At 42.9% G+C, this 24,151-nt stretch overlaps 1 protein-coding gene across 50 annotated transcripts in view; it reads right to left on the bottom strand.

The window, feature by feature from the left end:
• Positions 1 to 97: 97 nt before the first annotated feature.
• The window catches only part of LOC147019121 (uncharacterized), a 145,252-nt gene continuing 121,198 nt past the window's right edge, over positions 98 to 24,151 (bottom strand). For all 50 annotated transcript variants that reach the window (XM_085899975.1, XM_085899955.1, XM_085899956.1 and 47 more), the window contains 4 exons: positions 12,008 to 12,133; positions 4,856 to 4,974; positions 4,586 to 4,647; positions 98 to 783 (listed from right to left, as the gene is read on the bottom strand). In XM_085899975.1, the coding sequence (XP_085756101.1) occupies positions 774 to 783; positions 4,586 to 4,647; positions 4,856 to 4,974; positions 12,008 to 12,133 (317 nt within the window). In that variant the 3' untranslated portion in view covers positions 98 to 773. The remainder of the gene's footprint in view (positions 784 to 4,585; positions 4,648 to 4,855; positions 4,975 to 12,007; positions 12,134 to 24,151) is intronic.

The raw sequence follows: 24,151 nt of genomic DNA, 5'->3' as shown, positions 1-24,151 counted from the left end.
CATATTCATATACATATCTGTTAATATGTATTTATGACGCATGATATATATATATATATATATATATATATATATATATATATATATATATATATATATATATATATATATATATATATGACGTGTGATATATACACATATATTTATACATATATTTAAATGATTATCATTACTATGTGCTCAAGATTGTAAAAGTCGATGTTCAGAGAAATTCATGGTTCCAATCAAGGAAACAACATTTGGCTGAAAGTTTTTGGCTTGCTGTGAAATTGCAATATTTTCTTGAAAAGATAACTTATGTTGATTACAAATCTGGAGATCACAATCATTTTACAATTGGGAAGGGTGGTGTTTTGAAAATGTCAACCATACAACTACGCTTTTCTTTTTTTCCAATCTAGCGATGGGGATTGTGTAGATTTTACCACCCATCCAAGATACCTTTAGGGTGTTACGAGCCAAACACAGTGTGGACTGACATTGCATGCAGAGCAGACCAAGAGTAGCAGGCAGACTAACATCCCCTCCTGAATGTCATTAATGAGTAAATTGGGTTAATGCTGTAATAACAATCCAACAGTATCATGATAATTCATCCAACACCATCGGTTACAGATTATAAATATTCAAATAATGTTGTGTTCAGTGACATTTGAACCAACCACCAGACGTGTCCTCACCATTTGGCCACCACTTTAATTGTGATTGCTCAAGACCAATCTTGGAACTTCACAACAACAAAAAAAGTCAGGATAGCCAATGTTTTCTGTTCTTCATGAGGCTCTGCAGCAGATGGAGGTTAAACATTAAAAAGATAACTGAATAACTTCAGAATGTGCCTTCTTTCACCTCTTCAGATGGCAATAAAGCATTCAGACTTTTCTTCTATTGACAGTTAGAGTTCCAGGAATGTTGGCACCTATCTATGAGAAACAATAATAATAGGGTTTCCTAATCAGCCCTCCTTTTAAGTCGAGTGCAGCCATTGGCTGAAGTCATATTTATATTTGATATATTGTGATACAAATCCTGTAAGCATCACCTTGCTATGTTCAACATTTATCAACACTTTTGGTTTATCATAAAATACATCACTTCTGTGAACCTTTGTTCCACGAAACCAATATTTACCAAATAGGCAGGTATCTATTTATTCCACACGAATGAGCGGGTAAGTCAAAAGTTCTGACACGTTTCTTTATCTATTATAAATCCATGACCCCTGTGCAATAAATTATATGCTATTCAATTCACCAATAGCTGGGATTGAAATAGCAGATGGAATTACAAAAATTAATGTAATGTCTTACAAAGTCATCATAAAAATGAAAGCATAGTCTGCATTATTCATACCATTTCCTGGCTGCAATATAGAAACACCTCTGTATTGGAGACTTTGTAAAGAGGTAATAACAGAAGCCTTTTAATCTCCTCTGGAGTTGCATTCTTGAAATGTTTGTGCTTCACATTCATCCTGCTGAAATTATTACCCAGCCCACGCAAAGTGAAAAGTTGAATTGTGTGCATTGTGTACAATGTTGAATGATGCTACGTTCTATGGTGATGAATAAAGCCTCCATCTCCTAAATTGCAAATCAACGTCATCTTATTAAAGTGAATAAGGGTGGTTAGTGCATAAGACTGCGTCAGTAGCACAAAACTTCCCGATTTTTAAAAACGTTCTTATATTAAAATTGATGTAGAGGAGGGGCTTGCCATTCATGGGTTTCCACTTCATGGATTCACTTTATCGTGATGAATTTATTGAAGCAATGTTTGCAGATGGTTGTTGAAGTATGTTCCACATTTATTCATTGAATTAACATTGGCCGTCAACACAATAACCCCCTCAAACCCTCCAACATCATCACCATCATCTCCATCAACTCATCTTTATCGTCGCCCTCATCACCATCGCCATCACATTTTTGGATCAAGTTTATCATCATTATTATTAAAGGTAAGTTTCATGATCTTAATAACTCAAGAAAATAAACTTTATTTATGTTCTTATACGGGAAAATAATCCGGGTGTTCACTTAATGGTTAAGGTGGCTGGCTTAGGATCTTAGGCTCTTGGATTTCAGCCGCTGTAAATCTGTTAAATAACACCACAAGGGTTGACTCAACCAGTCCTCCTTCCAAGATCAGCAAAATGAATACCAGCTTACTGGAATCAGGGGGACATTTAATCAGGGGCACAGCCACACTTCCAGCAATGATACAACCAGCAGCTCCATGCTACATATGAAATAATAATACAGGAAAACAAGTAAAAAAGACATAAAATAGCATAGCCCTTGTTGTTTCAGTAATCTTGCTATCAGGAGTTAAGGGGCGAGCCCATGTTTATGTACAACTAAAATTGCCACCAGTCTACCAGTCGGTCATCTTTGATCAGATCACAAAATAAAGTGAGGGGCACGTACATGACATCATGTACTGTGCTTGCGGCAAGTTTGAACAAACTCGGACCATGCATGTTTGAGAAATGATTGGGGACACATTTAAATAACAAAATGGCCACAGTCGGCCATCTTGGATCTGATTTCGAAAAAAATGACAGGCATATGGAAGCCATGCATCATTCATTATGTGTTTGACAAGTTTGAAAAACATCGGTAAATGCATGTCTGAGAAATAGTTATGGACGCGTTCAACACCGGGTTTAAAAAAAACTGAAATGGCCATCAGTTTTCCATATTGGGTCTGAGCTCGAAAAAAAGACATGTTTGTAGAAGCCATTATTCATTATCTGTTTGCCAAATTTGAACAAGATTGGTAAATGCATGTCCGAGAAATGATTGAGGACATGTTCAACACTGAGTTTTTTTTTCCAACTAAAATGGATGCCAGTCTACCAGTCCACCATCTTTGATGAGATTGCAAACTAAAGTTAGATGCAAGTGATGTCATAACGAAGGCATCTATGATGGCATTAAAAAAAATCACACTTATTCCGCATGAGGAGCGCTTGCCATATGCCAAGTTTTAGTAATATCCTTGGTGCAGTTTCAGAGATACAGAGGTCCATTTTTTTTTGTTTTTACACAATGGCTGCCACACCACATGACCTATGATGTCATCATTATCATGTGAACATTCCACATGAGTAGTAGCACCTATGATGAAAATGTTGTCTCAATATGGCAAGAGGTTGCGGAGAAAAACGTGAAAGTTCTGTGCGGACAAACAGACAGACAGACAAACAAGAAGATATCATGCAGAACATGATACATGCAAAATTCATGCAACAAATTTGACCTCAAAAATAATTGGTGGTTGAATTCAATGTCCAAATATGCAACTCCTCTTCATATTTCAAGTGAACCGGATGAAATTTGACAATTTTAGAAACTTGGCCTACAAAGACCTTTTGGCCTATGTGGACCTCAAAAATAATTGCCTTGTTGAATTCAGTGACGTGACGTATAAATCCTCTTCAAATTTCAAGTCAATTGGATGAAAATTTAGGATTTTAGAAATAACACCTTAGTTGTTGACCTTGGGCCAATGTTGACCTTTTAGTCCATGTTGATCTCAAAAATAATTGGCTGTTTGAATTCAGTGACATGAAATATAAATCCTCTTCAAATTTCAAGTCAATCGGATGAAAATTGAGGATTTTGGAAATTCCACCTTAGTTGTTGACGTTGTATCTATGTTGACCTTTAGGTCAATGCTGACCTTCAAAATAATTAGTTGGTTGAATTCAGTGACCTGAAATACAAATCCTCTTCAAATTTCATGTTAATTGGATGAAAATTGTGGATTTTACAAATCTCACCAAAGTTGTTGACCTTTGGCCTATGTTGACCTTTTTGTTTTTGTGGATTTTCAAGAAAGTAACCTTCGCGAATGGCAAGGCCCTCCTGTATATACTTAAACACTGTGTGGGGCGTCATGTTCTATGAACTCTCTTGTTTGCAATGTAGCTGTTTTGCATGCTGGAAACCAGATTCCCACCTTCATCTTCACTGGAGTTTGTAATGTGTGTATTTGTAGATTGCTGGGGAAAGCTTTGTCCCTTCAGACACAGTTTGCTTTCATCCTTCGTTACACTCATGCCCTGAGGGTTGCTTTATCTTGCTTGCCATTTTATTCCCAGGTTATTGTTATTCAAATGAGAACGTCTGTTCCCAGTTTACATAACAATAATAGAAAACAAGTTATTCTCCAATATTACATTTCTGAGCCATAATTGCAAAGACTATTTCAATATCTTGATAATAAAGAGGTTGCTACATCCAACACCATGCAAATGGATCTTTCTTTTCCAAAGCATTTCAATTTTGGAAACAAACAATGAATGATAACTGTATAACACAAAAGACACAAGGTGACATGGGTAGACTGTGATATTAATGTCAGGACTTGGTGGACAATGGACAAATGCATGCAATGGACAGGATTATGAACTGGCGATCCAACCACCATGAGCCAAATGGGAGTACCAGACATGTCAACTTGAAATTTCTGCTAAATTCAATACCATAGAGTGGTTGGTTATTACTGCTATCCAACATTATATCATCACTGATAATATTTCACGTGTAGTTTTTAGAAGTTGTGTGTGTTGACTTACGTAAGGTTCAAGATAATGAGTTTGGAAAAATATGGTGAAACACTCTTCAGTGATTGAATGAGCTAAAAAAGGGGGGGGGGGAACAATTCATGTTAAAGAAACGTGAAAAACAAAGAACTTTCAATGTGACCCATTATCTTCAGAATAAGCAAACAAATTAAATGAATAAACATGAAATAATTATAAACGAGTAAAATGTATAATTAATTGTAAAACAATGTGTAATGATCAATATTTCTTGACCTTTAGAACATTTCATTGTAAACAAACCTCGTTCTCGAATTTTTTCACAAAAGCTTTGTAGCTGGAGCTGTTCATATTCTGCATCTCCTGCACATATTTTGCATTGGTCGCTGTCATCTTGAGGTTCACCCTCTTTTTAACCAGACCTATGTGGTGAAGGGAGATGCGGGAGCAGGTTAATACATTTTTTTAAATGGTTGGAAAAAAATTGCATTCTCAGCAAAAACAAACTTGAAATTTCACCGTTAGTGGTTTCAAGAAACTCCACGAAACGAATTAACTGCAGTGATGAACTTTGCCCAACGAGATCAACCATGACCTTTGGCACATTTCATATGACTTCATTATTTATTGCGTGACAGCAATCCTGTTCCATGGAAGGAACGATGGAAGAATGGGGAAAAGTACTTGAAGTTGCAGCAGCAGAGCAAACATGGACTTATATATGCACATTACTCTTGGAGCTGGAGTACAACTGTTCATCCAAAATCACTCATCTTTTCCTCCTCTCCCTGCTGCTTGAACCCCATTATTCCCTCACAGTACCCATTCCACTGTTATGTTGACAAGTCGTGGTATAAGCACCAAAACAGTTTTATTGTTGAGACATCATCAACAGGCAGATTTTGAACGCTGGAGATGTTCTTATTCTGACCTTCAACTTTACTGGAGTTTGTAACATGTGTATTTGCAGATGACTGGGAAATATTTGTAGCTTCAGACCCAGTTTGCTTTCATCCCCCATTGCACTCATTTCCTGAGTGTTGCTTTATCTTGCTTGCCATTTTGTTTGCGGGTTATTGTTATTCAAATGAGAACATCTTTGTTCCCAATGAATATCACAATAAGAGAAAACAGATTATTCTCCAATATTACATTTCTGAGCCACAATTGCAAAGACTATTTCAATATTTTGACTAAAAGAGGTAGCTACCTACCCCCACCACACAAATGAATCTCTCTTCCAAAGCATTTTAATTTTGGAAACAAGCAATGCATGTTTTCTATGCCTGAAGGGCTTGTTTCTAAAATTCGTGCCCCCATTTTTTAATACCACAAAGTTTCTTAGACAACCGAGGCGTACTAAATCGCCATTTAGATTTTTATTATTACTATTAGTATTATTATGAGCCACCCCACCAGCCAGGGAGATGGGGTATGCATGCGTGTGTGTGTGTGTGTGTGTGTGTGCGTGCGTGCGTGCGTGCGTGCGTGCGTGCATATCCAGGATATAACCTTTTCGCATTTGAGTTTTTCCATTAAATTTTCAACAAAGCTGAATTGTCACGTCAGGCCAGATCAGATCAGATCGGTGACTTGCTGCAGGCACCATGTAAACCTGTACTAATCTGTTTCATGGTTGGGTTGTCAGCGACAAAACCATCTTCCCCACCGGGTTTCCTGTTGAGAATGGTGTTTGGATATGGACACCCAGCAGGATTAAAAACAAATCTGTCAAAGGGTGGAGGAGCTTGTTGTGAGCCAACTGCCATCCATATCTGATGCCCAACTGCATCTTTGGAAGTCCTTCTGCAGTTGAATAATTTGTTTCACGGAGGTTGGTGGCAGGATTTGCACTATGGCTACAGTAAAGCACTTCCTGATGCAAAACACATTTTAAAAAATGCAAAGAAAACTGGAAACCCACTCCGAGGGAGTACCTCCTGTGCAGCTGCCCTTCACAGGGCACTGCACCGGATAATGGGATTGGGGCAAAGCCTTCGGGATCCCCACTCTTTGATGACAGGAAGAAAAACGTGTGGTAACCTTCCTGGGTTGGATTGCGGTAGGATGTGTCGGGGTGGTACTGAGGTGTCGTCCACCAGACAGCGGTCTGCTAGGGTTAACCTAAGGCGGTCCCTTCGGAAGGGTACCTGCAATGTCCTATCCCAAAGAGAAGAACATCACCTGTTTCTGCTATCATTTGAGCTCCAGAAATCAATATCAGCATTGCAGCACTCTCTGAGGTTCAGAGATTGGATAGTGGCAAGATCATGGCAGGTGGTTACACCTACTACTGATCTGGTCGCTCTGATAATTACCATGCCCAAGGAATTGCTGTAGCTGTGTCCAACAAGTTGACTCCCATGATAATTGAGGTAACACGAAGTCAATGAGCGTATGAGACTGAGGATTTGTCGCTCCTTGGATGTCATTTCCCTGGTCTCTACATATGCTATGACCGAGGCGAGTGATCTCACTGTGAAGGACGCATTTCATGCCGTGCTCCAGTCAATGGATGATCAGTCTTGGGGGATTGTTCAGTATGATCAGTCTGTATCAAATGGCACTGATAGGGATGGCTATGATACATCTGTCAGTCCCCATGGGTCTGAATCTGTGAACCAGAATATCACTAAGGTCCTTGACTTTGCAAGAAGTCATGGACTTAGGGTGGCTGGTTCATGGTTTCAGCACCCACAGCCTCGTCGCTGGACTTGGCATGCCAACGCTGGTGGTGTGGCAAAGGAGATTGATCATATGCTCGTTGATGGTCACTGGAGGATGATCCAGAACTGCAGGGTCCACCGGAGAGCCAAGTTTCTCAATACCAACCACAGGCTTGTTGTAGCATTTCTGAATTTTCAGCTTAAATCCAGGAGAATGGTATCATCCCAGCCGAGGCTTGATGATGGCAAGCTCAAGGATGAGAGGGTAGCTGAGGAGTTTGCAAACAGGCTGAGTGGGGATTTAGGGGGTCTGGCTGATGTGGGGAATCCTGAAGAGTTGTGGTGTGCCTTCAAGACTACCATCCTTGATGTTGCTGGTGGAAGTCTTGGAACCGACTTTCACGTGAAGAGGAACTTTCTCTCCCAAGGGACACTGAATAACATTGACCAAAGTCACAGGGCCAGGCTTTATGGCAGAGCTGAGCTGAGGCATAAAACTGGACATGCACTGAGGGTGGACAAGGAGGTCTTTGTGCAAGAAATCTTTGAAGGGGTGCAGTAACACGTGTGGAAGAGTGATTCACATACTGTTTACAGAGGAATTCGTGCATTGCTTTCCTCCAAGCCCATCCCTTGGTGTGCTGCTGTTCGAGGAGAGGGTGGTGGACTCTTGACAGAGGAATCTGAAGTGAAGGCCTGCTGGGCTGGTTACTTTGAGTGGCTGTACCAGGCTGACCAACCTGCTATTGAGTTGGATGCCAGGAGTATCACTATCCCCATTGCTGACCCTCCAATCAACTGTGAACTGCCTTCGTTTGTGGAAACATGAAAGGGCCTGAAACCCGAGGGATCTGTGGCATCCATGTTGAACTTCTCAAGGCTGATAGAAATGGAGAACTGGTATTGTTGCATGCAGTTCTGTACTCTGTTTGGAGCACAGGCATCATCCCAACTGACGGGACCTCATTGTCCCTCTCTGGGAATGGAATGGTGATCACCAGGACTGCAACAACTACCGAGGGGTGACGCTGCCATCAGTGCTGGGCAAGGTCTTTGCTCGGACAATTCTTGATAGAGTGAGCCACCATCTCTTTGAGCACCAGCATCCAGAGCAGTCAGGCTTTTCACCAAAGAGGTCAACGATTGACCATATCCTTGCTCTTTGGATCTTCACCGAACCCAGATGAGAGTTTCGGCAGTGGCTGCTCTCAGCCTATGTTGATCTCTGCAAAGGATTTGATTCAGTGAATCAAGACACCCTCTGGAGGATTGTTTGTCTTCGTGGGGTGCCAACAAAGTTGATCAATCTGATGTCTAAACTATATTCTGGTACAAAGAGTGCTGTGATATGTGGTGGTTCCATCCCTGACCTATTTTCTGTTACTGGAGTTTGTCAGGTGTGTGTACTGGTGCCCCACACTTTTCTGCACTTGTCTGGACTGGATTCTGGAGAGAATGTCAGAGAGATCAAGATGCCATGCCTAGTTTGGGAGTTTCAAGATCTCTGACCTTGATTTCACAGACGATGCAGTCATCTTTGCGGAGAGTCTGGTTATCCTTTTGGGGGCCCTCAAGCTGCTAAATAATCAGTCGGACCAACTGGGATTTCGGGTTTCCGGGGTCAAAACTAAGACCCGGTCTTTCAGTGACATCTCTGATGCTGCAATATTGTCTGCACCTGTTTGTGGTGAGGATGTTGAGGTCACGGAGAGATTCACTTACCTTGGCATTGATATTCATGTCTCTGCTGGCTGTGAGCCAGAGGTCAATAGAGGTCTGGGTTGGGCCTGGGGAGTCATGGATTCACTGGATTATGGGGTGTGGTGCTGTCGGTACCTGTGCAGGAGGACGAAAGTTTGAGTCTTCAGGTCCTTGGTGCCTCCAGTCTTGCTGTACAGATGTAAGACTTGGACTCTGACCAGGGATCGAAGAGAGAGACTTCACTCCTTCATTACCAGGTCTCTTCGGAGAATCCTTGACTATCGCTGGTCAGACTTTGTGTCCAACGAGGAGTTTCCGAGAGAGACTCACATGAGATTTGTTTCCTGCATAGACCGTGAGCATCACTTGCGGCTGTATTGACATGTGGCTCATTTTCTTGACACTGATCCTGCTCACTGGATTCTCTCATCAAGGGAGCCTCATGAGTGGTTTCTGGGAAAACCACACCAACCTGGCCACCAAAGCCAGTCGCCGACTGGGAATACTCCGTCATGCAAAGTCCTTCTTTGGCCCACCTGAGCTCCTGACCACATACAAAGCTTTCATCCGCAGCCTGGTGGGGTACTGCTCTCCCCGATGGGGTGATGCTCCTGTCTCTCACCTTTCTCGGCTTCATGCTGTGGAAAGCAAGGCATTTAGGATCATTGGTGTACCCAGCGGTAAGGCTGAGTCTTTGGGCCTCTCACTCTCTCACTGCAGGCAGGTCAGTGGTCTTTCTGTTTTCTACCTTCTACTCTCCGGTCTCGCCCCACCCCCCTGCTCTGTCTGCGATATGCCGTTGGCCGTACCTTGCCATGCTTAAGGCCCTGTCTCACCTTGACGATTGAGCCAGCGTATGCCTGACGTATGAAAAAATTGGCTAAAACGCTGGCACACGTCGAATGCGTTATGGGTAAGTTTGTATACGTTAAGAGCACGCTGGCATATGTCGTAGTACGCTGGCATACGTTGTTGTATGCCGAGCTGTTAGACAAATTTTCCATGCTTGAAATTTTCCGACATATGCCAGCGTATGAATCACACGTTCCGCATACGCTGGCATAAGTTGTAGGCGTGTTCCGCGATCGTTGACACACGTCGACACACGTTACTTGGAAGTTACTCATAAGTCAAAACACGTCGAGGTAATGTTTAGTGTACCCGAAACTTATTTCTAACCGATGAGTAACGTGTTGTCGGCACGTTACGCGATCGTTGACACACGTCGACCACACATTACTTGTAAATTACTCATAAGTCGAAACACGTCGAGGTAAGGTCTCGCACAGTGGTTCTCAACCGCGACCCCCCCCCCCCAAAAAAAAATAAAACAACAACAAAAACTTCCAACATTTCGTCACGTGCCGTCATTAAGCCAATAGTGAGACCCGTCATCGTGTATTTACGAAAAATACATTGTATTTAAGAAATAAATAATGTATTTACGAAATTACAATACATTACATGGAATAATCTTTCAAAAGTAACGTGAACTTTTCGAAACTTTAAAACAAATGTCCGAATATATTTAAAAGTTCATGATAGACGCTCTCAAAAGGCACCCTCAATGCGAGGATGTGTACAAGTGTTTAGTATTTCAGGAGATCCGGATCATGTATATAAAAAGCCGAGTCCGAATATAAAGGTTTTGTTTTCACAAGAAGAAGAAGAAAAAGAAGAAGAAGAATAAGTAGAGGAAGAAGATAAACGACGAGCTCTCTTTTTAGAGCTGCCAATATGCAATTACGTATATGGTAGCTGTAATTCGAAACACGTTCAGTAAGTTCTGTGGTCATCCGGAAGACGTCAATCAAATACGTCAATGTGCGTTGGAGATCGTTACACATAGGTTCAAAGCACGTTACTCATACGTTAAAAATTAAGTTTCGGGTATGCTAAACATTACCTCGACGTGTTTTGACTTATGAGTAACTTACAAGTAACGTATGTCAACGTGTGTCAACGATCGCGTAGCGTGCCTACAACTTATGCCAGCGTATGCGGAACGTGTGTCAAACGCCAAGTTCGTCGAGAAATTTTCAACATGCTGAAAATTTGTCGACGTGCTCGACGTACTCGATGTATGCCAGCATACTACGACGTATGCCACCATGCTATTAACGTATACAAAACTTACCCAAAATGTATTTGACGTGTGCCAGCTTGGTTCGGCAAATTTTTCATACGTCGGCATACGCTGGCTAAAACGTCAAGGTGTGACAGCGGCTTCACACTTCGATGTCTAGTGCGGTTATGATTTGAATCGTCGAGCCGCAGCCTATGGATAGGCTACGCCACGTGATCGTCGGCGATACGCTGCCGTGCACTTTGCATAAGTTAGACTAGTTGGGCATAGGTTGTGAACGCCGACAACACGCTCAGCATTCGTTGGTATAAGTTATCTATATGTGATTGAAACGTTCTGTGTATGTTACTAATAAGTTATGCATACGTCCAACACGTTATTATACGCCCAAAACTTAAAAAAAAACATAAATAGTTGAGCGTACGCCAGCGTTTTACATACATTTTGATACCTTGCCATACGCTGGCTAAAACGTCAAGGTGTGACAACCCCTTTAGCAGCGCAGTTAGGGTGCACTAAGCAGGAGATTATGCAGTTGTGTTTAATTTTGTCTGTTGACTGGTTTTGGAGTGAGGTCCGTTGCCCTTGCCTGTTTTGATTTGGCATCTGCCTTCCCAATAGAAATGGTGCAAAGTGAGTGAGAACAAATTATAGAGGGATGAAGGACACAGACATGAAAAGGTATTGGTGAGGGGGGGGGGAAATAATAATGACAAGTAAAAACGATGAGTGGAGAGGGAAGGTGATGAGAGAGTGTGGACGAAGTGCATTCATTTTAGATTGTATATACCTGCAATGTTTGTAAAACCAGCAACTTCACATATTTTAGACAAAATATCCAATTGATTGTTTTTCTGTAGTTTTTACAATCTTTTCAATCAAGTTGATGCTGTTTTTCTTCTATGAATCAACGGTAATGAAGCAATCCCTGAGTTTTACATTTAAATATGATTTTGTGAAACACATGTGCGCAGCAGGATTGAACAGGAATTTATTCCTTACCCACACAGCTGTTGTTGATTCGATAATAGCCATTTTCACAATCACATTGGTACAGGCCGATGGTGTTTGTGCAAATTTCGTTCTTCCCTCTGCAGAATGAGGTTCCAGGTTTGCATTCATCGATGTCTGAGAGACAGGAACAGAGCAGTGTAACATTGTTATAAACCATTTGTTTAATTTTTTACTATTGTACAAGATAGTCAAACTTACATTATTAACAAATACATCCTCTTTGTGATTTGTTAAGTTTTTCGTTACTTCTGCCACAGAAGGTGGAAGGAGGTCATGTTTTCACCACTCTCTGTCTGTCTGTTGGTCTGTGTGCAGGATATCTCAAAAAGTTGTGGCAGATTCGGATAAAATTTGATGGGCAGGTTATGTGTGTGACAAGAACGAACTGATCAGATTTTGGTGAAGATCCAGATATGGATCCGATGACGAGAATTTTAAAGTGATTCTTCACAATTGAGAGATCGGGCTAAACTGATATCTCATTACTGATATGGCATGATATCTAAACTGATATGTAGCATGATATCTCAAAAAGTGGTGGACAGATTCGGATTAAACTTGGTCGAAATATTGGGTATGTGACAAGGAAGAATGGATTTAATTTTGGTGAAGATCTGAATCTGCATCCGGATATGGGAATTATTTAATTTTAAAAGTGATCTTCACGATTGAGAGATGAGGCTAAAAACTATATAAAGCATATTTCAGGAATTGAATTGGGCCTGAAATGTTCAATTGGATCAGTCATTGCATGGCGGAGGTATGCGCTCTATGAATGCCCTTCCAGTAAATATCTGTTTCCACCTGAAGTGCCTTCAAGTCTGAGCTGGAAACAAGTTTAAGTACAATTTCTCTCAAACACACAATATTCTCCTTTTACCTTATTATCTCACTTTTATAAGAGCCTCATTCTTCATGAGAAAACATTTAATCCAACAGTTATATTTTAGACATTTTGTCCGTGACTATATCAGGCATGAAATATGTCATTCGTATTTTTGGACGAGGTGTAAATCCGGCACTTTTTGAAAATGGCAAGAACAATAGTACAATTGAGAGAGGGGTGCCGAGTTGAGAATGTGAAAGAAAAAAAAACAGAAGGAAGACGGCGGCATTGGAATGGATGGGAAAAAAAGGTAAGGGAGGTTGAGCAGACGAGGAGGAAAGGGGGATGGAGTGAAGTGGGGAAAGAGATTTAAATTCTGCTTTGTTATATTAACACTGTTTGGTGAATGCTGACATGAGAATTTGTTTTTTGTAAAATTCTCTTTTCTTTCGAAAGTATATATTTGTTTTCCGAATGGTTTAATTGCTTGCTGCTCCCTCTTGCTTGAAACCAACAGGATGGCACAGATGTAGTGCACTTCCGTTTTACCTGTCCCGTCTCCGTTCAATTCTTGACTCAACTATAATCTATCAGATTGGTGCTTTGCAAGCAAGAATTTTGCATCAAAAAAAGTGTTCCGTCCCTCAAATTTCGATGAGTTGTGGGTTGTGGGCCCATCATCCAGCATTGACTTCTGGTTGATGTTGAATATCCCATGATGTCGTTAAAACGAGTTGTTGAACAATGCTGACATGCTTGCTAAATTATAAATTCTTACCCTCACTAACTTGAAAAAGTCCAATCCCCAAGTTGGGGCTCAACCACCTTTCAACCAATATGAAACAAAACGGTCGATGGTCAGAGTTTGACATGCTAGAGATATCAACAACATCTCTTGTTTGTTATATTTGATAGAATATGAATATTTGATGGAATATTTGAGAGACTACGACTCAGCTCAAGAGAAGAATCATGAGCGGAGTCGGCTGTGTTGCCATTTGAAGAGAGGGGAGGAATGGAAGTCGAGCATGCACCAGTGATAAACTTAAACAAGGTGTAACCAGATTTTAGAGGGGGGAGACAAATTTGAGAGTTCAATCTCGAGGTTGGACAGATGTTGTTTTCTGGCTCTCCTCAGAGTGGACACACATTTGCTGCAGATTTTTTTTGAATACACTGTGATTGCCTTTGGTCGGATTTAAATTCCAGGAAGAGAAGGCAAGTTGTTTCAGAGTAACTGCTTCACCATAGGTTTCAGTGTATCATGGGCGTGAAGAAGGGTAGGATAATTGGAGACGAGAAGGGATTAATCTGTGTATGAGACAGCAGATTTCTCTGGAAGAATTCCCAGACTGAGACAATATCAAGGAAGTTAAAACAGGAGAGGAGTACTGAAGAGAGATAGCTGCTTGAAGTCCCTAGCAATCTGCTTCAGTGAAATGCCAGACTCGCCAGCATTGAGGCAGCTCTCTAAGAATAGCCAGGAGATGTGGACTTTCACAAGCATACAATCAGATGAACCAAATGGAGCAGAGGAAGAGCAGGAGACATTTGCGGGGAAGTTTGTCATCTCCGAGTGCAGAATGGAGGATTTTCCATTGGACGAAATCCAGGATGGAAAGTTTGCAGATTGAGTCAGTCCCATAGAGTCACAGGTGTCCTATTCTGAAGTGTCATGGCTGCTGATGGAGGTATCAACACCCAGCGAACTTGCATGGTGACAATTTGAATCACTACGTATGAGGAAGAGAGAGTTGGGTTGTCTGAGAGAGTGTTTTGTCGGTGTTGTCTGAGAGAGTGTTTTGGCGGTGTTGTCTGAGAGAGATGTAGATGGAGTCGTCACTGTTAATTGGACGTTCCAACACACAGATGAACAAGAGGAGGGAGCGGAGGGGAAGTTACAGCCAGAGGTACTCCTGGAGGTTGAGAAGTGAAAGTGCTTGTACATTGACAGTGAGAAATTGAGTTATTGATATAAAGTGCAACTCCTCCGCTGGGGCGTAGTTCAGGCTTATCAAATCAGAACAGCCAATAACCGGGGAGAGACAATAAATAGTCAGGGACATCCTGAGGGAGGAATGATTCTGTTGAACAGATGATGTGTGGTTTGTCGGCAGTGGCCTGAATTGAGAGATCTGTCAACTTCGAATGGAGAGCTCGGATGTTCGAGGTCCACACAGTGAGAGAGAGTGAGAGAGAGAGAGAGAGAGAGAGAGAGAGAGAGGGGGAGGCTTTGGGGACAATATGAGGCTTTTGTGGGGTGGAGGTGTGAGGGGGAAGGTGTGGGGGAAGGTTTGAGAATGTGTGGTGTGAGGGAAGGTTTGAACATGTGAGGTGAAAGGAGGAAGGTGTGGGGGAAGGTTTGAGTGAGGTGAGAGGGGGAAGGTTTCTGGTGTTGGATGTGGGGGAAGGGTTTAGAGAGTGGGATGAGAAGGAAGCATTGAGAGGGTGTGTTGAAGATAAAGGCAGAAAGAGGGGACATGAAGCTTTGAGAGCGTGGCGTGGGGGTGGATGGGTTTTCTGATTTCAAATTCTCAACTTTGACAAAGGGAAAGCAGAAAGAGCAATCAGATATTGCAGAATCTCAACAGAACTTGTTTTGTGTGGTATGTTGTTTGTGTAGTTTTGTGTGGTGTATTTTGTGTGGCGTTTATGTACTGGTGTGTTATGTAATATTAAAAAGACATAATAAGAACTGCCACTTTGTAACTGCTGGCAGTGATGCACGGGTACCAAGACGTTCCACTTTGATCGGACACCTCTCTGTTCTATTCACCCTCTCATTTGCCCAAGGTCATCTGCCATCTGCTTGGAAATCTGCTAACATCACTGCCCTGCATAAAAAAGGTGCAAAAACAGATCCCTGTAACTACAGACCAATCAGCCTTCTCCCAATCATCAGCAAGGTGATGGAATCCATCATCGCTTCAGACATGAAATCCTTCCTCTTCTCCAATGGCTTGATTTCCAATCATCAATGTGGTTTCAGACCAGGTCACTCTACCCTGGATATGCTGCTTCTGCTCTCCCATCAATGGATGGAGGTCCTCAATGCCAGACAGGAAATCCGAGCCGTATCCCTGGACATATCACGTGCTTTTGACACAGTCTGGCACCCTGCCCTACTCACCAAACTCTCTTCCCATGGTATTCAAGGCCATCTCCACTCATGGCTCGCAGACTTCCTCTCCTGTCGCAGTCAACGTGTGGCCCTAAATGGAGTTCTTTCATCCCCTCTTCCTGTGCAGGCTGGAGTTCCTCAAGGTAGCGTTCTGGGCCCTGTTCTTTTTCTGGTTTTCCTCAATGATCTCTCGGACTCTCTGGAAAATCCTCTATTTCTCTTTGCCGACGACTCCACCCTCTGCCGTACCATCTGTCATCCCTCAGACCGGCAAGCAGCAGCTTCTTCGCTCACTGCAGATCTGGATAAAATCACAAACTGGTCCAACACGTGGAACATGTCTTTCAATCCAGACAAATCTCACACTCTCACTATGTCTCTTCGAAAGGACCGTTTACAAACCCCCCCCATCCAGTTTCTCAACAATCCTCTGGAAGAACTCTTTTCTTTCAAGCTTCTAGGTCTCACTATCTGCCATGACCTTTCCTGGGAAAGTCACATTTCCAACCTCGCCTCAAAAGCCAGTCGCCGACTGGGAATCCTCCGTCGTGCTAAGTCCTTCCTCGGCCCTCTTGAGCTCCTGACCACTTACAAAGCTTTTGTCCGTAGCCTGATGGAGTACTGCTCTCCCCTCTGGGCTTGTGCTCCTGCCTCCCACCTTTCTCGGCTTCACGCTGTCGAAACCAGGGCATTTAAGATCATCGGCATCTCCCGCAATGAAGCTGAGTCTTTGGGCCTCTCACTCAATCACCGCAGGTTGGTCGGTGGTCTTTCTGTCTTCTACCGACTCCTCTCCAGCCTTGCCCCCCTGCTCTCTCTGCGATTTGTCCCCACCACATTTCCACAGGGCGCTCAAGGTCCGCCAACAACCCCCTTCTGGTAAAACTACCAAAATCACGAATCACTGCTCATCTTCACTCTTTCATTCCTCTTTTTCCTCGCCTTTGGAATAAACTTCCTCACTCTATTCTTTCCCATTCTTCCCTCCAGGCTTTCAAAACAGCTGTTCACCACCACCTCTTATCTTCCCCCATCCAAATCCTCGATCTTTTCTACCCCTGATAATCCACCCAAGCCCACTTCCTTCATTTCTCCTGCTTTCCTTCCTGAAAGTCCCTGAAATGTCCATCTTCTCTTCGCCATGTTCCCCGTCCCATCCCCATCCCTCTCCCTTCCACAGTTCACCTAATGTGTCTGTTCCCCACTGTTTTGTCCCTTCCACTCCCGCCCCTCTTGTCTCATGCCGCCTTGCTGTGAGTTGTGTGTTCGCTCTCATACGAGCCTCGACCAAGGTATACAAAAAAAAAAAAAAAAACCTGACCCTGACCCTGACCCATGACATTTTTTTTACTATTATTCAATTGAATTAAAAATGGGATTAAAATAAATTCCATTCAGATCAAAGAGAAGACCAAATAGGTGCAGTCCTGCATTGGAGTAATCAGAAGGAACCAAAAGAAGCAAAAAGAAAAGATGAAGTCATCACGAGGAACATGGACAGGATTCTCATTTCAGCTGCTTCTCCTCGATCCTCAAACACATCCAGGCACAGCCAAGTGAACCTTTTTCAAAAAAATAAAAATAGAAATAAAAAACCCACGTCAAAAAATTACGAAACTCTGGCTGCCAGACCACATGTCCGATGAAGTTGAAATTTAAAAGCTGTATTCCCCATCACGACTTGATCACAACTCTGAAGTTTCAAATCGATTCATGAAGCAGATCCAGAGAAAACATTGTTTAAGACTTTCTTTAATCCAATATGGCTGCCAAGCCAAGTGACATCAATTATTCCTTAACACTTGCACACACATGCCTTGGGGAACATTCATGTGGTTTCCCCTCAATCTTGCTGGCTTTCTGGAGAAGAAGGTTTTATATGTTTTAGGGTAAATCCAATATGGCTGCCAAACCATGTGAACGAGGATGTCAAATGTGTGAACCTTTTGTTCCTCATAGATAGGCAGTCATATGTGTAAAGTTTTGCCTCAATCTGTTCAGCCATTTCAGAAGAGATTTTTGAAGATTTTTTTTAAAAACAACAACATGGCTGCCGAATCACGTGGCCGATGACATCATTAAAAAAAAATTGTGGACCATTTTATCCCTCAATGATCCTCAAAAATTACCATATTGATCGGACGGAGCGTTCAACATATGCAACTATGAGGTCATAACGAAGGCATTGATGATGGATGCGGAGTAAAACACAAAATTATTTGCAGACAAACAAACAAACAAAAAGAAGACATCATGCAGAGCATGTACTTGCAAAATCCATGAGACAAATTGGACCTCAAAATAATTGGTGGTTGAATTCAATGACCATATATGCAACTCCTCTTCAAAATTCAAGTCAATCGGATGAAAAATGACAATTTTAGAAATCTGGCTAATGTCGACGTTTTGGCCTGTGTTCACCTTTTGGCCGATTTTGACCTAAATAAAATACTTGCTTGCTGAATTCAATGAAATGATGTAAAAATCCTCTTCAAATTTCAAATTAATTGGATGTAAAATTGAGGATTTTGGAAATCTCACCTGTTGTGGACCTTTCGGCTATGTTGACCTTTTGACCTCAAAAACAATAAGCTTCTTCCTTCTGACAAACTCTTCATGTGGTGAAGTTTCCTGAAGATCGGTTTAATATTGTCACCTGTGGCGATTGACAGACAGACAAACAGAGAGAATAATAAAATCAGGTCAGGTCCACTTTCCGCTGGTACTCCAGGGGCCTCCATCTGGCCCTCCTCCAGGCAGATGCCTGGCCCAGCCCTATCTCCTTGATATGTTGATCAATATGCTGCAACTCTGAGGCACGTGGTCGGCCCGTTGGCCTCCTCCACACATGAGGCTCCCTCGGTGAGAGAATCTGGTGAGCAGGATCAGCATCAGGAAAATGAGCCACTTCTCCGTATACCCGCAGCTGACACTAACGGGCTACGAAGGTGACAAATCTCATTTGAGTCTCTCTCAGCAACCGCTCGTTGGACACAAAGTTTGACCAGTGAGAGCCAAGGATTCTCCGAAGAGACCTGGTACCAAGTGAATTAATCTCCATCTCAGATCCCTGGTTAGAGTCCAATTCTCACATCCGAAGAGCAAGACTGGAAGCACGAAGGACCTGAAGACTCGGACTTTCATCCTCCTGCACAGGTACCGACTGTGCCACCTCACATGATCCAGTGAATCCATGAATCCCCAGGCCCATCTAAGAAGTCTATTGACCTCTAAATCACAGCCAGCAGAGACGTGAATATCACTGCAAAGGTAAGTGAATCTCTCCGTGACCTCATCAACCTCACCTCAAACAGGTGCAGACAAGATAGCAGCATCTAAGATGTAATTGAAAGTCTGGATCTTAATTTTCACCCAGGAAACCTTTAATTCCAGGGGCTCCGACTCCTCAATCAGCATCTCGAGGGCCAACAAAAGGTTATCCAGAGTCTCCGCAAAGATGACTGCATCATCAGCGAAATCAAGGTCAGAGATCTTGACATTCCCAAACGATGCACCACAGCTTGATCTCTCTGACATCCTCCCCAAAATCTAGTCCATACAAGCGCTGAAAAGTGTGGGCGCCAGCACATACCCCTGACAACTGGAAATAAGTCAGAGATGGTATCACCACAACTCACAGCACTCTCAGTACCAGAGTAAAGTTCAGAGATCAGATTGATCAGACATGGTGGCACCCCCTGACTATAAGAATCCTCCAGAGGGCAACCCAATTCACTGAATCAAATGCCTTGCAGAGATCAACATAGGCTGCATGCAGCCCCTGCCGAAACTCTCGTCTGCATTTGGTGAGGACCCGAAGGGCAAGGATGCGGTGTATTGTTGACCTCTTTGGTGTAAAGCCAGACTGCTCTGGGTGCTGGTACTCAAGCAAATGGTGATGAAGCATCACCACTCCATAACCGACAGCAGTCACCCCTCGTTCATTGTTGCAGTCCTGGTGATCTTCCTTCCCTTTCCAGAGAGGGATGACAAGGGCCCTCTTCCAGTCAGTTGGGATGATGCCTGTGTTCCAGGCAGAGCACAGATCTGCATGCAATGACATGAGTACAACATTTCCACCAGCCTTGAGAAGTTCAGCATGGATGCCACAGATACCACTAGCTTTAGCCCATTTAAACCGATTCACAGCAGCAAGTATTTCCACAAATGAAGGTGGATCACAGTTGAATGGAGGGTCAGCAATAGGGATAGTAATACAACTGACATCCAACTCAACAGATGGTAGATCAGCCTGGGGAAGCCTCTTAAAATAACCGGCCCAGTGGGCCTTCCCATCTGAATCGTCGGTGAAATGCCCACCACCCTCCACTCTATTTGCAGTACACCGAGGGATGGGCTTGGAGGAACGCAATACGCGAATTCCCCTGTAAGCGGGACGAGAATCACTTGACCACAGTTGATGTTCTACCTCATCACAGATTCGTCTCGCATTAGCTTCCTTGTCCAACCTCAGTGCATGTACAGTTTTACGCCTCCACTCCCTGAACAGCTCAGCTCTGCCATTAAGGTTGGCCCTGCAACTCGAGTCAATGGTATCTAGTGTCCCCTGAGAGACAAAATTCTTCTTTTGTCTCTCAATTGAGACTCAATTTTGTGTGTCAATAACAAAATTCGCTGACCAATATACTTTAAAAATCTACAATTTTGCAAGTAACAAACAAACGGACCCAAACACAATACCCTCTCCTTCGGCGAGGGTAATAAAGATCATGGGATTGGAGATTAGATCGCTTTTGAAATGTATGGAGAAACACTGTGATCTGCATGAGCGGGGATGAGGGGGTGGGGTTTTAGTGGACGAGGCGCAGAGTAGACAAACACCTTCGGAAAAGCAATAAGGGCACTCGCTGGAGTGCATACCTCTGCCACGTAATGCCTGATCCAGGAGAACATATCAGGCCCAATACATTTTTGAAATATCATGCTATACAACACTAAATCGTTTTTGGCCGTATCTCTCAATGGCGAAGAATCACTATTAAAATTTTATGATTCTCGTATCCAGATCCGGATTCCGATCTTCATCAAAATCGAATCATTTATTCCTCGTCTCACACTCAACCTGTCCACCAAGTTTCATCCGAATCTGTCCACAACTTCTTGAGATATCATGCTTCATATCATTTTTGCCCTATCTCCCAATGGTGAAGAATCACTCAAAAAATTATCAGATCTGGATCTTCAACAAAATTGAATCACTTCTTCCTTGACTCACACCCAACCTGTCCACCAAGTTTCATCCGAATCCGTTCACAATTTATGAGATATCCTGCACACAAACAGACAAACAAACAGACAGAAAGGGGGAAAACGTAACCTCCTTCACTTTCGGTGGCGGAAATGAAAATTGCTTTTAAGAAGAGATATATGACGGAGTAGAGAAGAACACATGTAGCATTTGTGAACTGGAAACAAGGGTTGTATATGCATTCTCAACATGTTGTTTTTTTTTTCAACATGAAGTGTTTACATTTAATGTCGATTTCGTTTGGATAAAAGAGGAGGGGGGAGGGAAATGTGGAACCAGAAGCAGAAGGGAATTCAATAGAAAAGAGAATTGTTACCCTGTGTTCGCGAAGTGAAAAGCGGGGTAAAATGATCAGTCACATCCGTGTGCCATTGATAAGTGTGCTGGAAGTGCTTTGCACGTGTCTGCATTTTAAAAATCCATTTTCTCAGCAACCGTCAGTCTGATTGACACTAAATTTTCCAAAATGGTGCACGTTCCCCTGGAGAATTTTTCTTCTTGATTATGATATCATAAATCACATGGTGCAGGCGCTATCTTGGAAGAACCGAATATTTTTTTTACCTCTAAAACTCCGAAAACACTCCACAGAAATAATTACACATGGTTCATTGTCAAGTACTCCCAATGCGGAATAAGATGTGTTAACGATGACGTCATCGCTGTCTTCATTATGACGTCATAATTCAACAAGTACAATGCTTGATTCGATGAGTAATGAATATTTTTTTCTTTGCAACAGTTGGCCCAATTGACACGAAATTTTGACCATAGGTGTGCATCCTCCTGAAGGAATTTATAATGATAATTATGACAGCAGAGATCACGTAGCACAGGTGCCATCTTGGAAAAACTGAAAAAATTTGCATCTCTATAATCTCCAAAACTGCTCCATGGAATGAATTGAAGCATGCCTCGTTGTCAAGGACTCGCTCTGTGGAATACTCTTCTTCTTCTTTCGGCTGCTCCCGTTCGGGGTCGCCACAGTGGATCAATGATCCACATAAGGATTTGGCACTGGTTTTATGCCAGATGCCCTTCCTGATGCAACCCTGGTCACCTCTTACAACACACAGGGATATGGTACACCTATTCTAACCGGGGCAAACACCGGGCCCAGTGCACTGGTACTCATTTCGCCGACCTCAGAAGGATGGCAGGCTGAGTCAACCCCCTGGTGTTATTCTACTTGGTATATATATATATATATATATATATATATATATATATATATATATATATATATATATATATATATATATATATATATATATATACATATACATACATACATATATACATATATATATATATATATATACATACATACATATATATATATATATATATATATATATATATATATATGTATGTATGTATTGCCGCATACTATGTATATATATATATATATATATATATATATATATATATATATATATATATATATATATATATATATATAGTACATACAAAAATATACATGCATTATATATATATATATATATATATATATATATATATATATATATATATATATATATATATATATATATATATATATTGTTGCGGTTGAGGAAATTCGCAAACCACCATTCAGGTCCCGTAGGTGAGATATCTCTGTAAGTACATGTGTAGTTAGCCTCAAACCCGTTGTTTAGAGGGAATAAATGTGATTCATTCGGGCTGCGACCCTTCAAGATAGCCGTTTTTCTGTTCTATCTTTATTTTGAACCAAGCACGTCTCAACCGCCATCACACAACAACCACCAACCGCAACGCCGCTTCACAACAACGCCAACAGCCACGACCTTTACCTTCACAACTCGCTCCCGCAAACATCGCATCACCGCCATTCCAAACGTCGCCATGGCCATGGACCACCACTTTAAACCCTCCACCACCTTCGCCTCTCCTTCTGCGGCCATTCCCGCACCGCTTGTGGGCACCGAGCGTCAGGCTGTCCTGGCCTCGTGCGGGACGCGCGCCGAGCCGCGGGTGCAAATAGCGGCCTTTCCGAGGAGAAGTCGGATCAGGAATGATACACGCCCACTTCTGATCCGTCCAATCAGCAAGCGCGGGGCAGTTTGGCCCCGCCTCCAGGCGCGTCGGAGTAGAATCGATATATGCAAATTCGGGATCAGGGGAGACTCGTGCCACTTTTTCTCCGTCCAATGGGCGAGCGTGGCTCGACCCCCGAGCTCGTTCTGATCCAGAAATTTGCATATGGGTTCTCCTGCCAGACTATAAAGCGCCGAGCGCGGGGCGAATTTAGTCAGTTTCGGTCAAAGAGTCAAGGCGAGTTGGAGAAGAGTCAAGGCGAGTTGGAGGCAGTGAGTTGGAGAGAATGTCGAGGCAGTCAAGTCGGGTCTGGAGAGTGGCAGTCGGTCGGGGTTCGGAGTCTGTCGGGGAGCTGCAGAGAGAGGAAGCCTGGAGCCTGGAGTGCGGTCGAGGTGATTTGCTGCAGTCGGCTGAGGAGAATTGCGGAGGGGACCGGATAGCTCGGGTCCGAGGCAAGGAAGACGGCGGTCGGCGACGAGGTCGCAGTGGAGTCGCTTGTCGCGGGACCCAAGCAAGCCAGCTATCCTCTTTCCCCAGAGCATCAACAATTCCCCCCTTTTTTCCCCCCGCGCTGAGATAGTGTGAAAAGGGGGCCCCGTTCCCACCCCACTCCAAGCAGTGCCAACGAAACCCGCGAAGGAGCGCGGAGTCGGGGCGCCGCCACATTTGCGGCTCATCATCAAAGACACGGGTAGGATCCACCCGGTCTCACGGCCCACAGGCCCCGTCTGTCCCCTTGTCTTTGAGGGTGGCCCTTTTCTTTTGCTTTTGAGTAAATGTGTTGTCGGCACCGTCTGTAAAGTAAAACTGTGTAAGTGTTGCCGTGTGCACGCGTAGTCGGTAGTAGATCTGCATTGT

This window comes from Eptatretus burgeri, chromosome 10 (genome assembly GCF_056783735.1).
Source record: "Eptatretus burgeri isolate ZD-2024b chromosome 10, Ebu_testis_v1, whole genome shotgun sequence".
NCBI classification, from domain to species: domain Eukaryota; kingdom Metazoa; phylum Chordata; class Myxini; order Myxiniformes; family Myxinidae; genus Eptatretus; species Eptatretus burgeri.
Note: the sequence above shows the minus strand (reverse complement) of the source record. Positions and strands in the feature narration are given on the sequence as shown.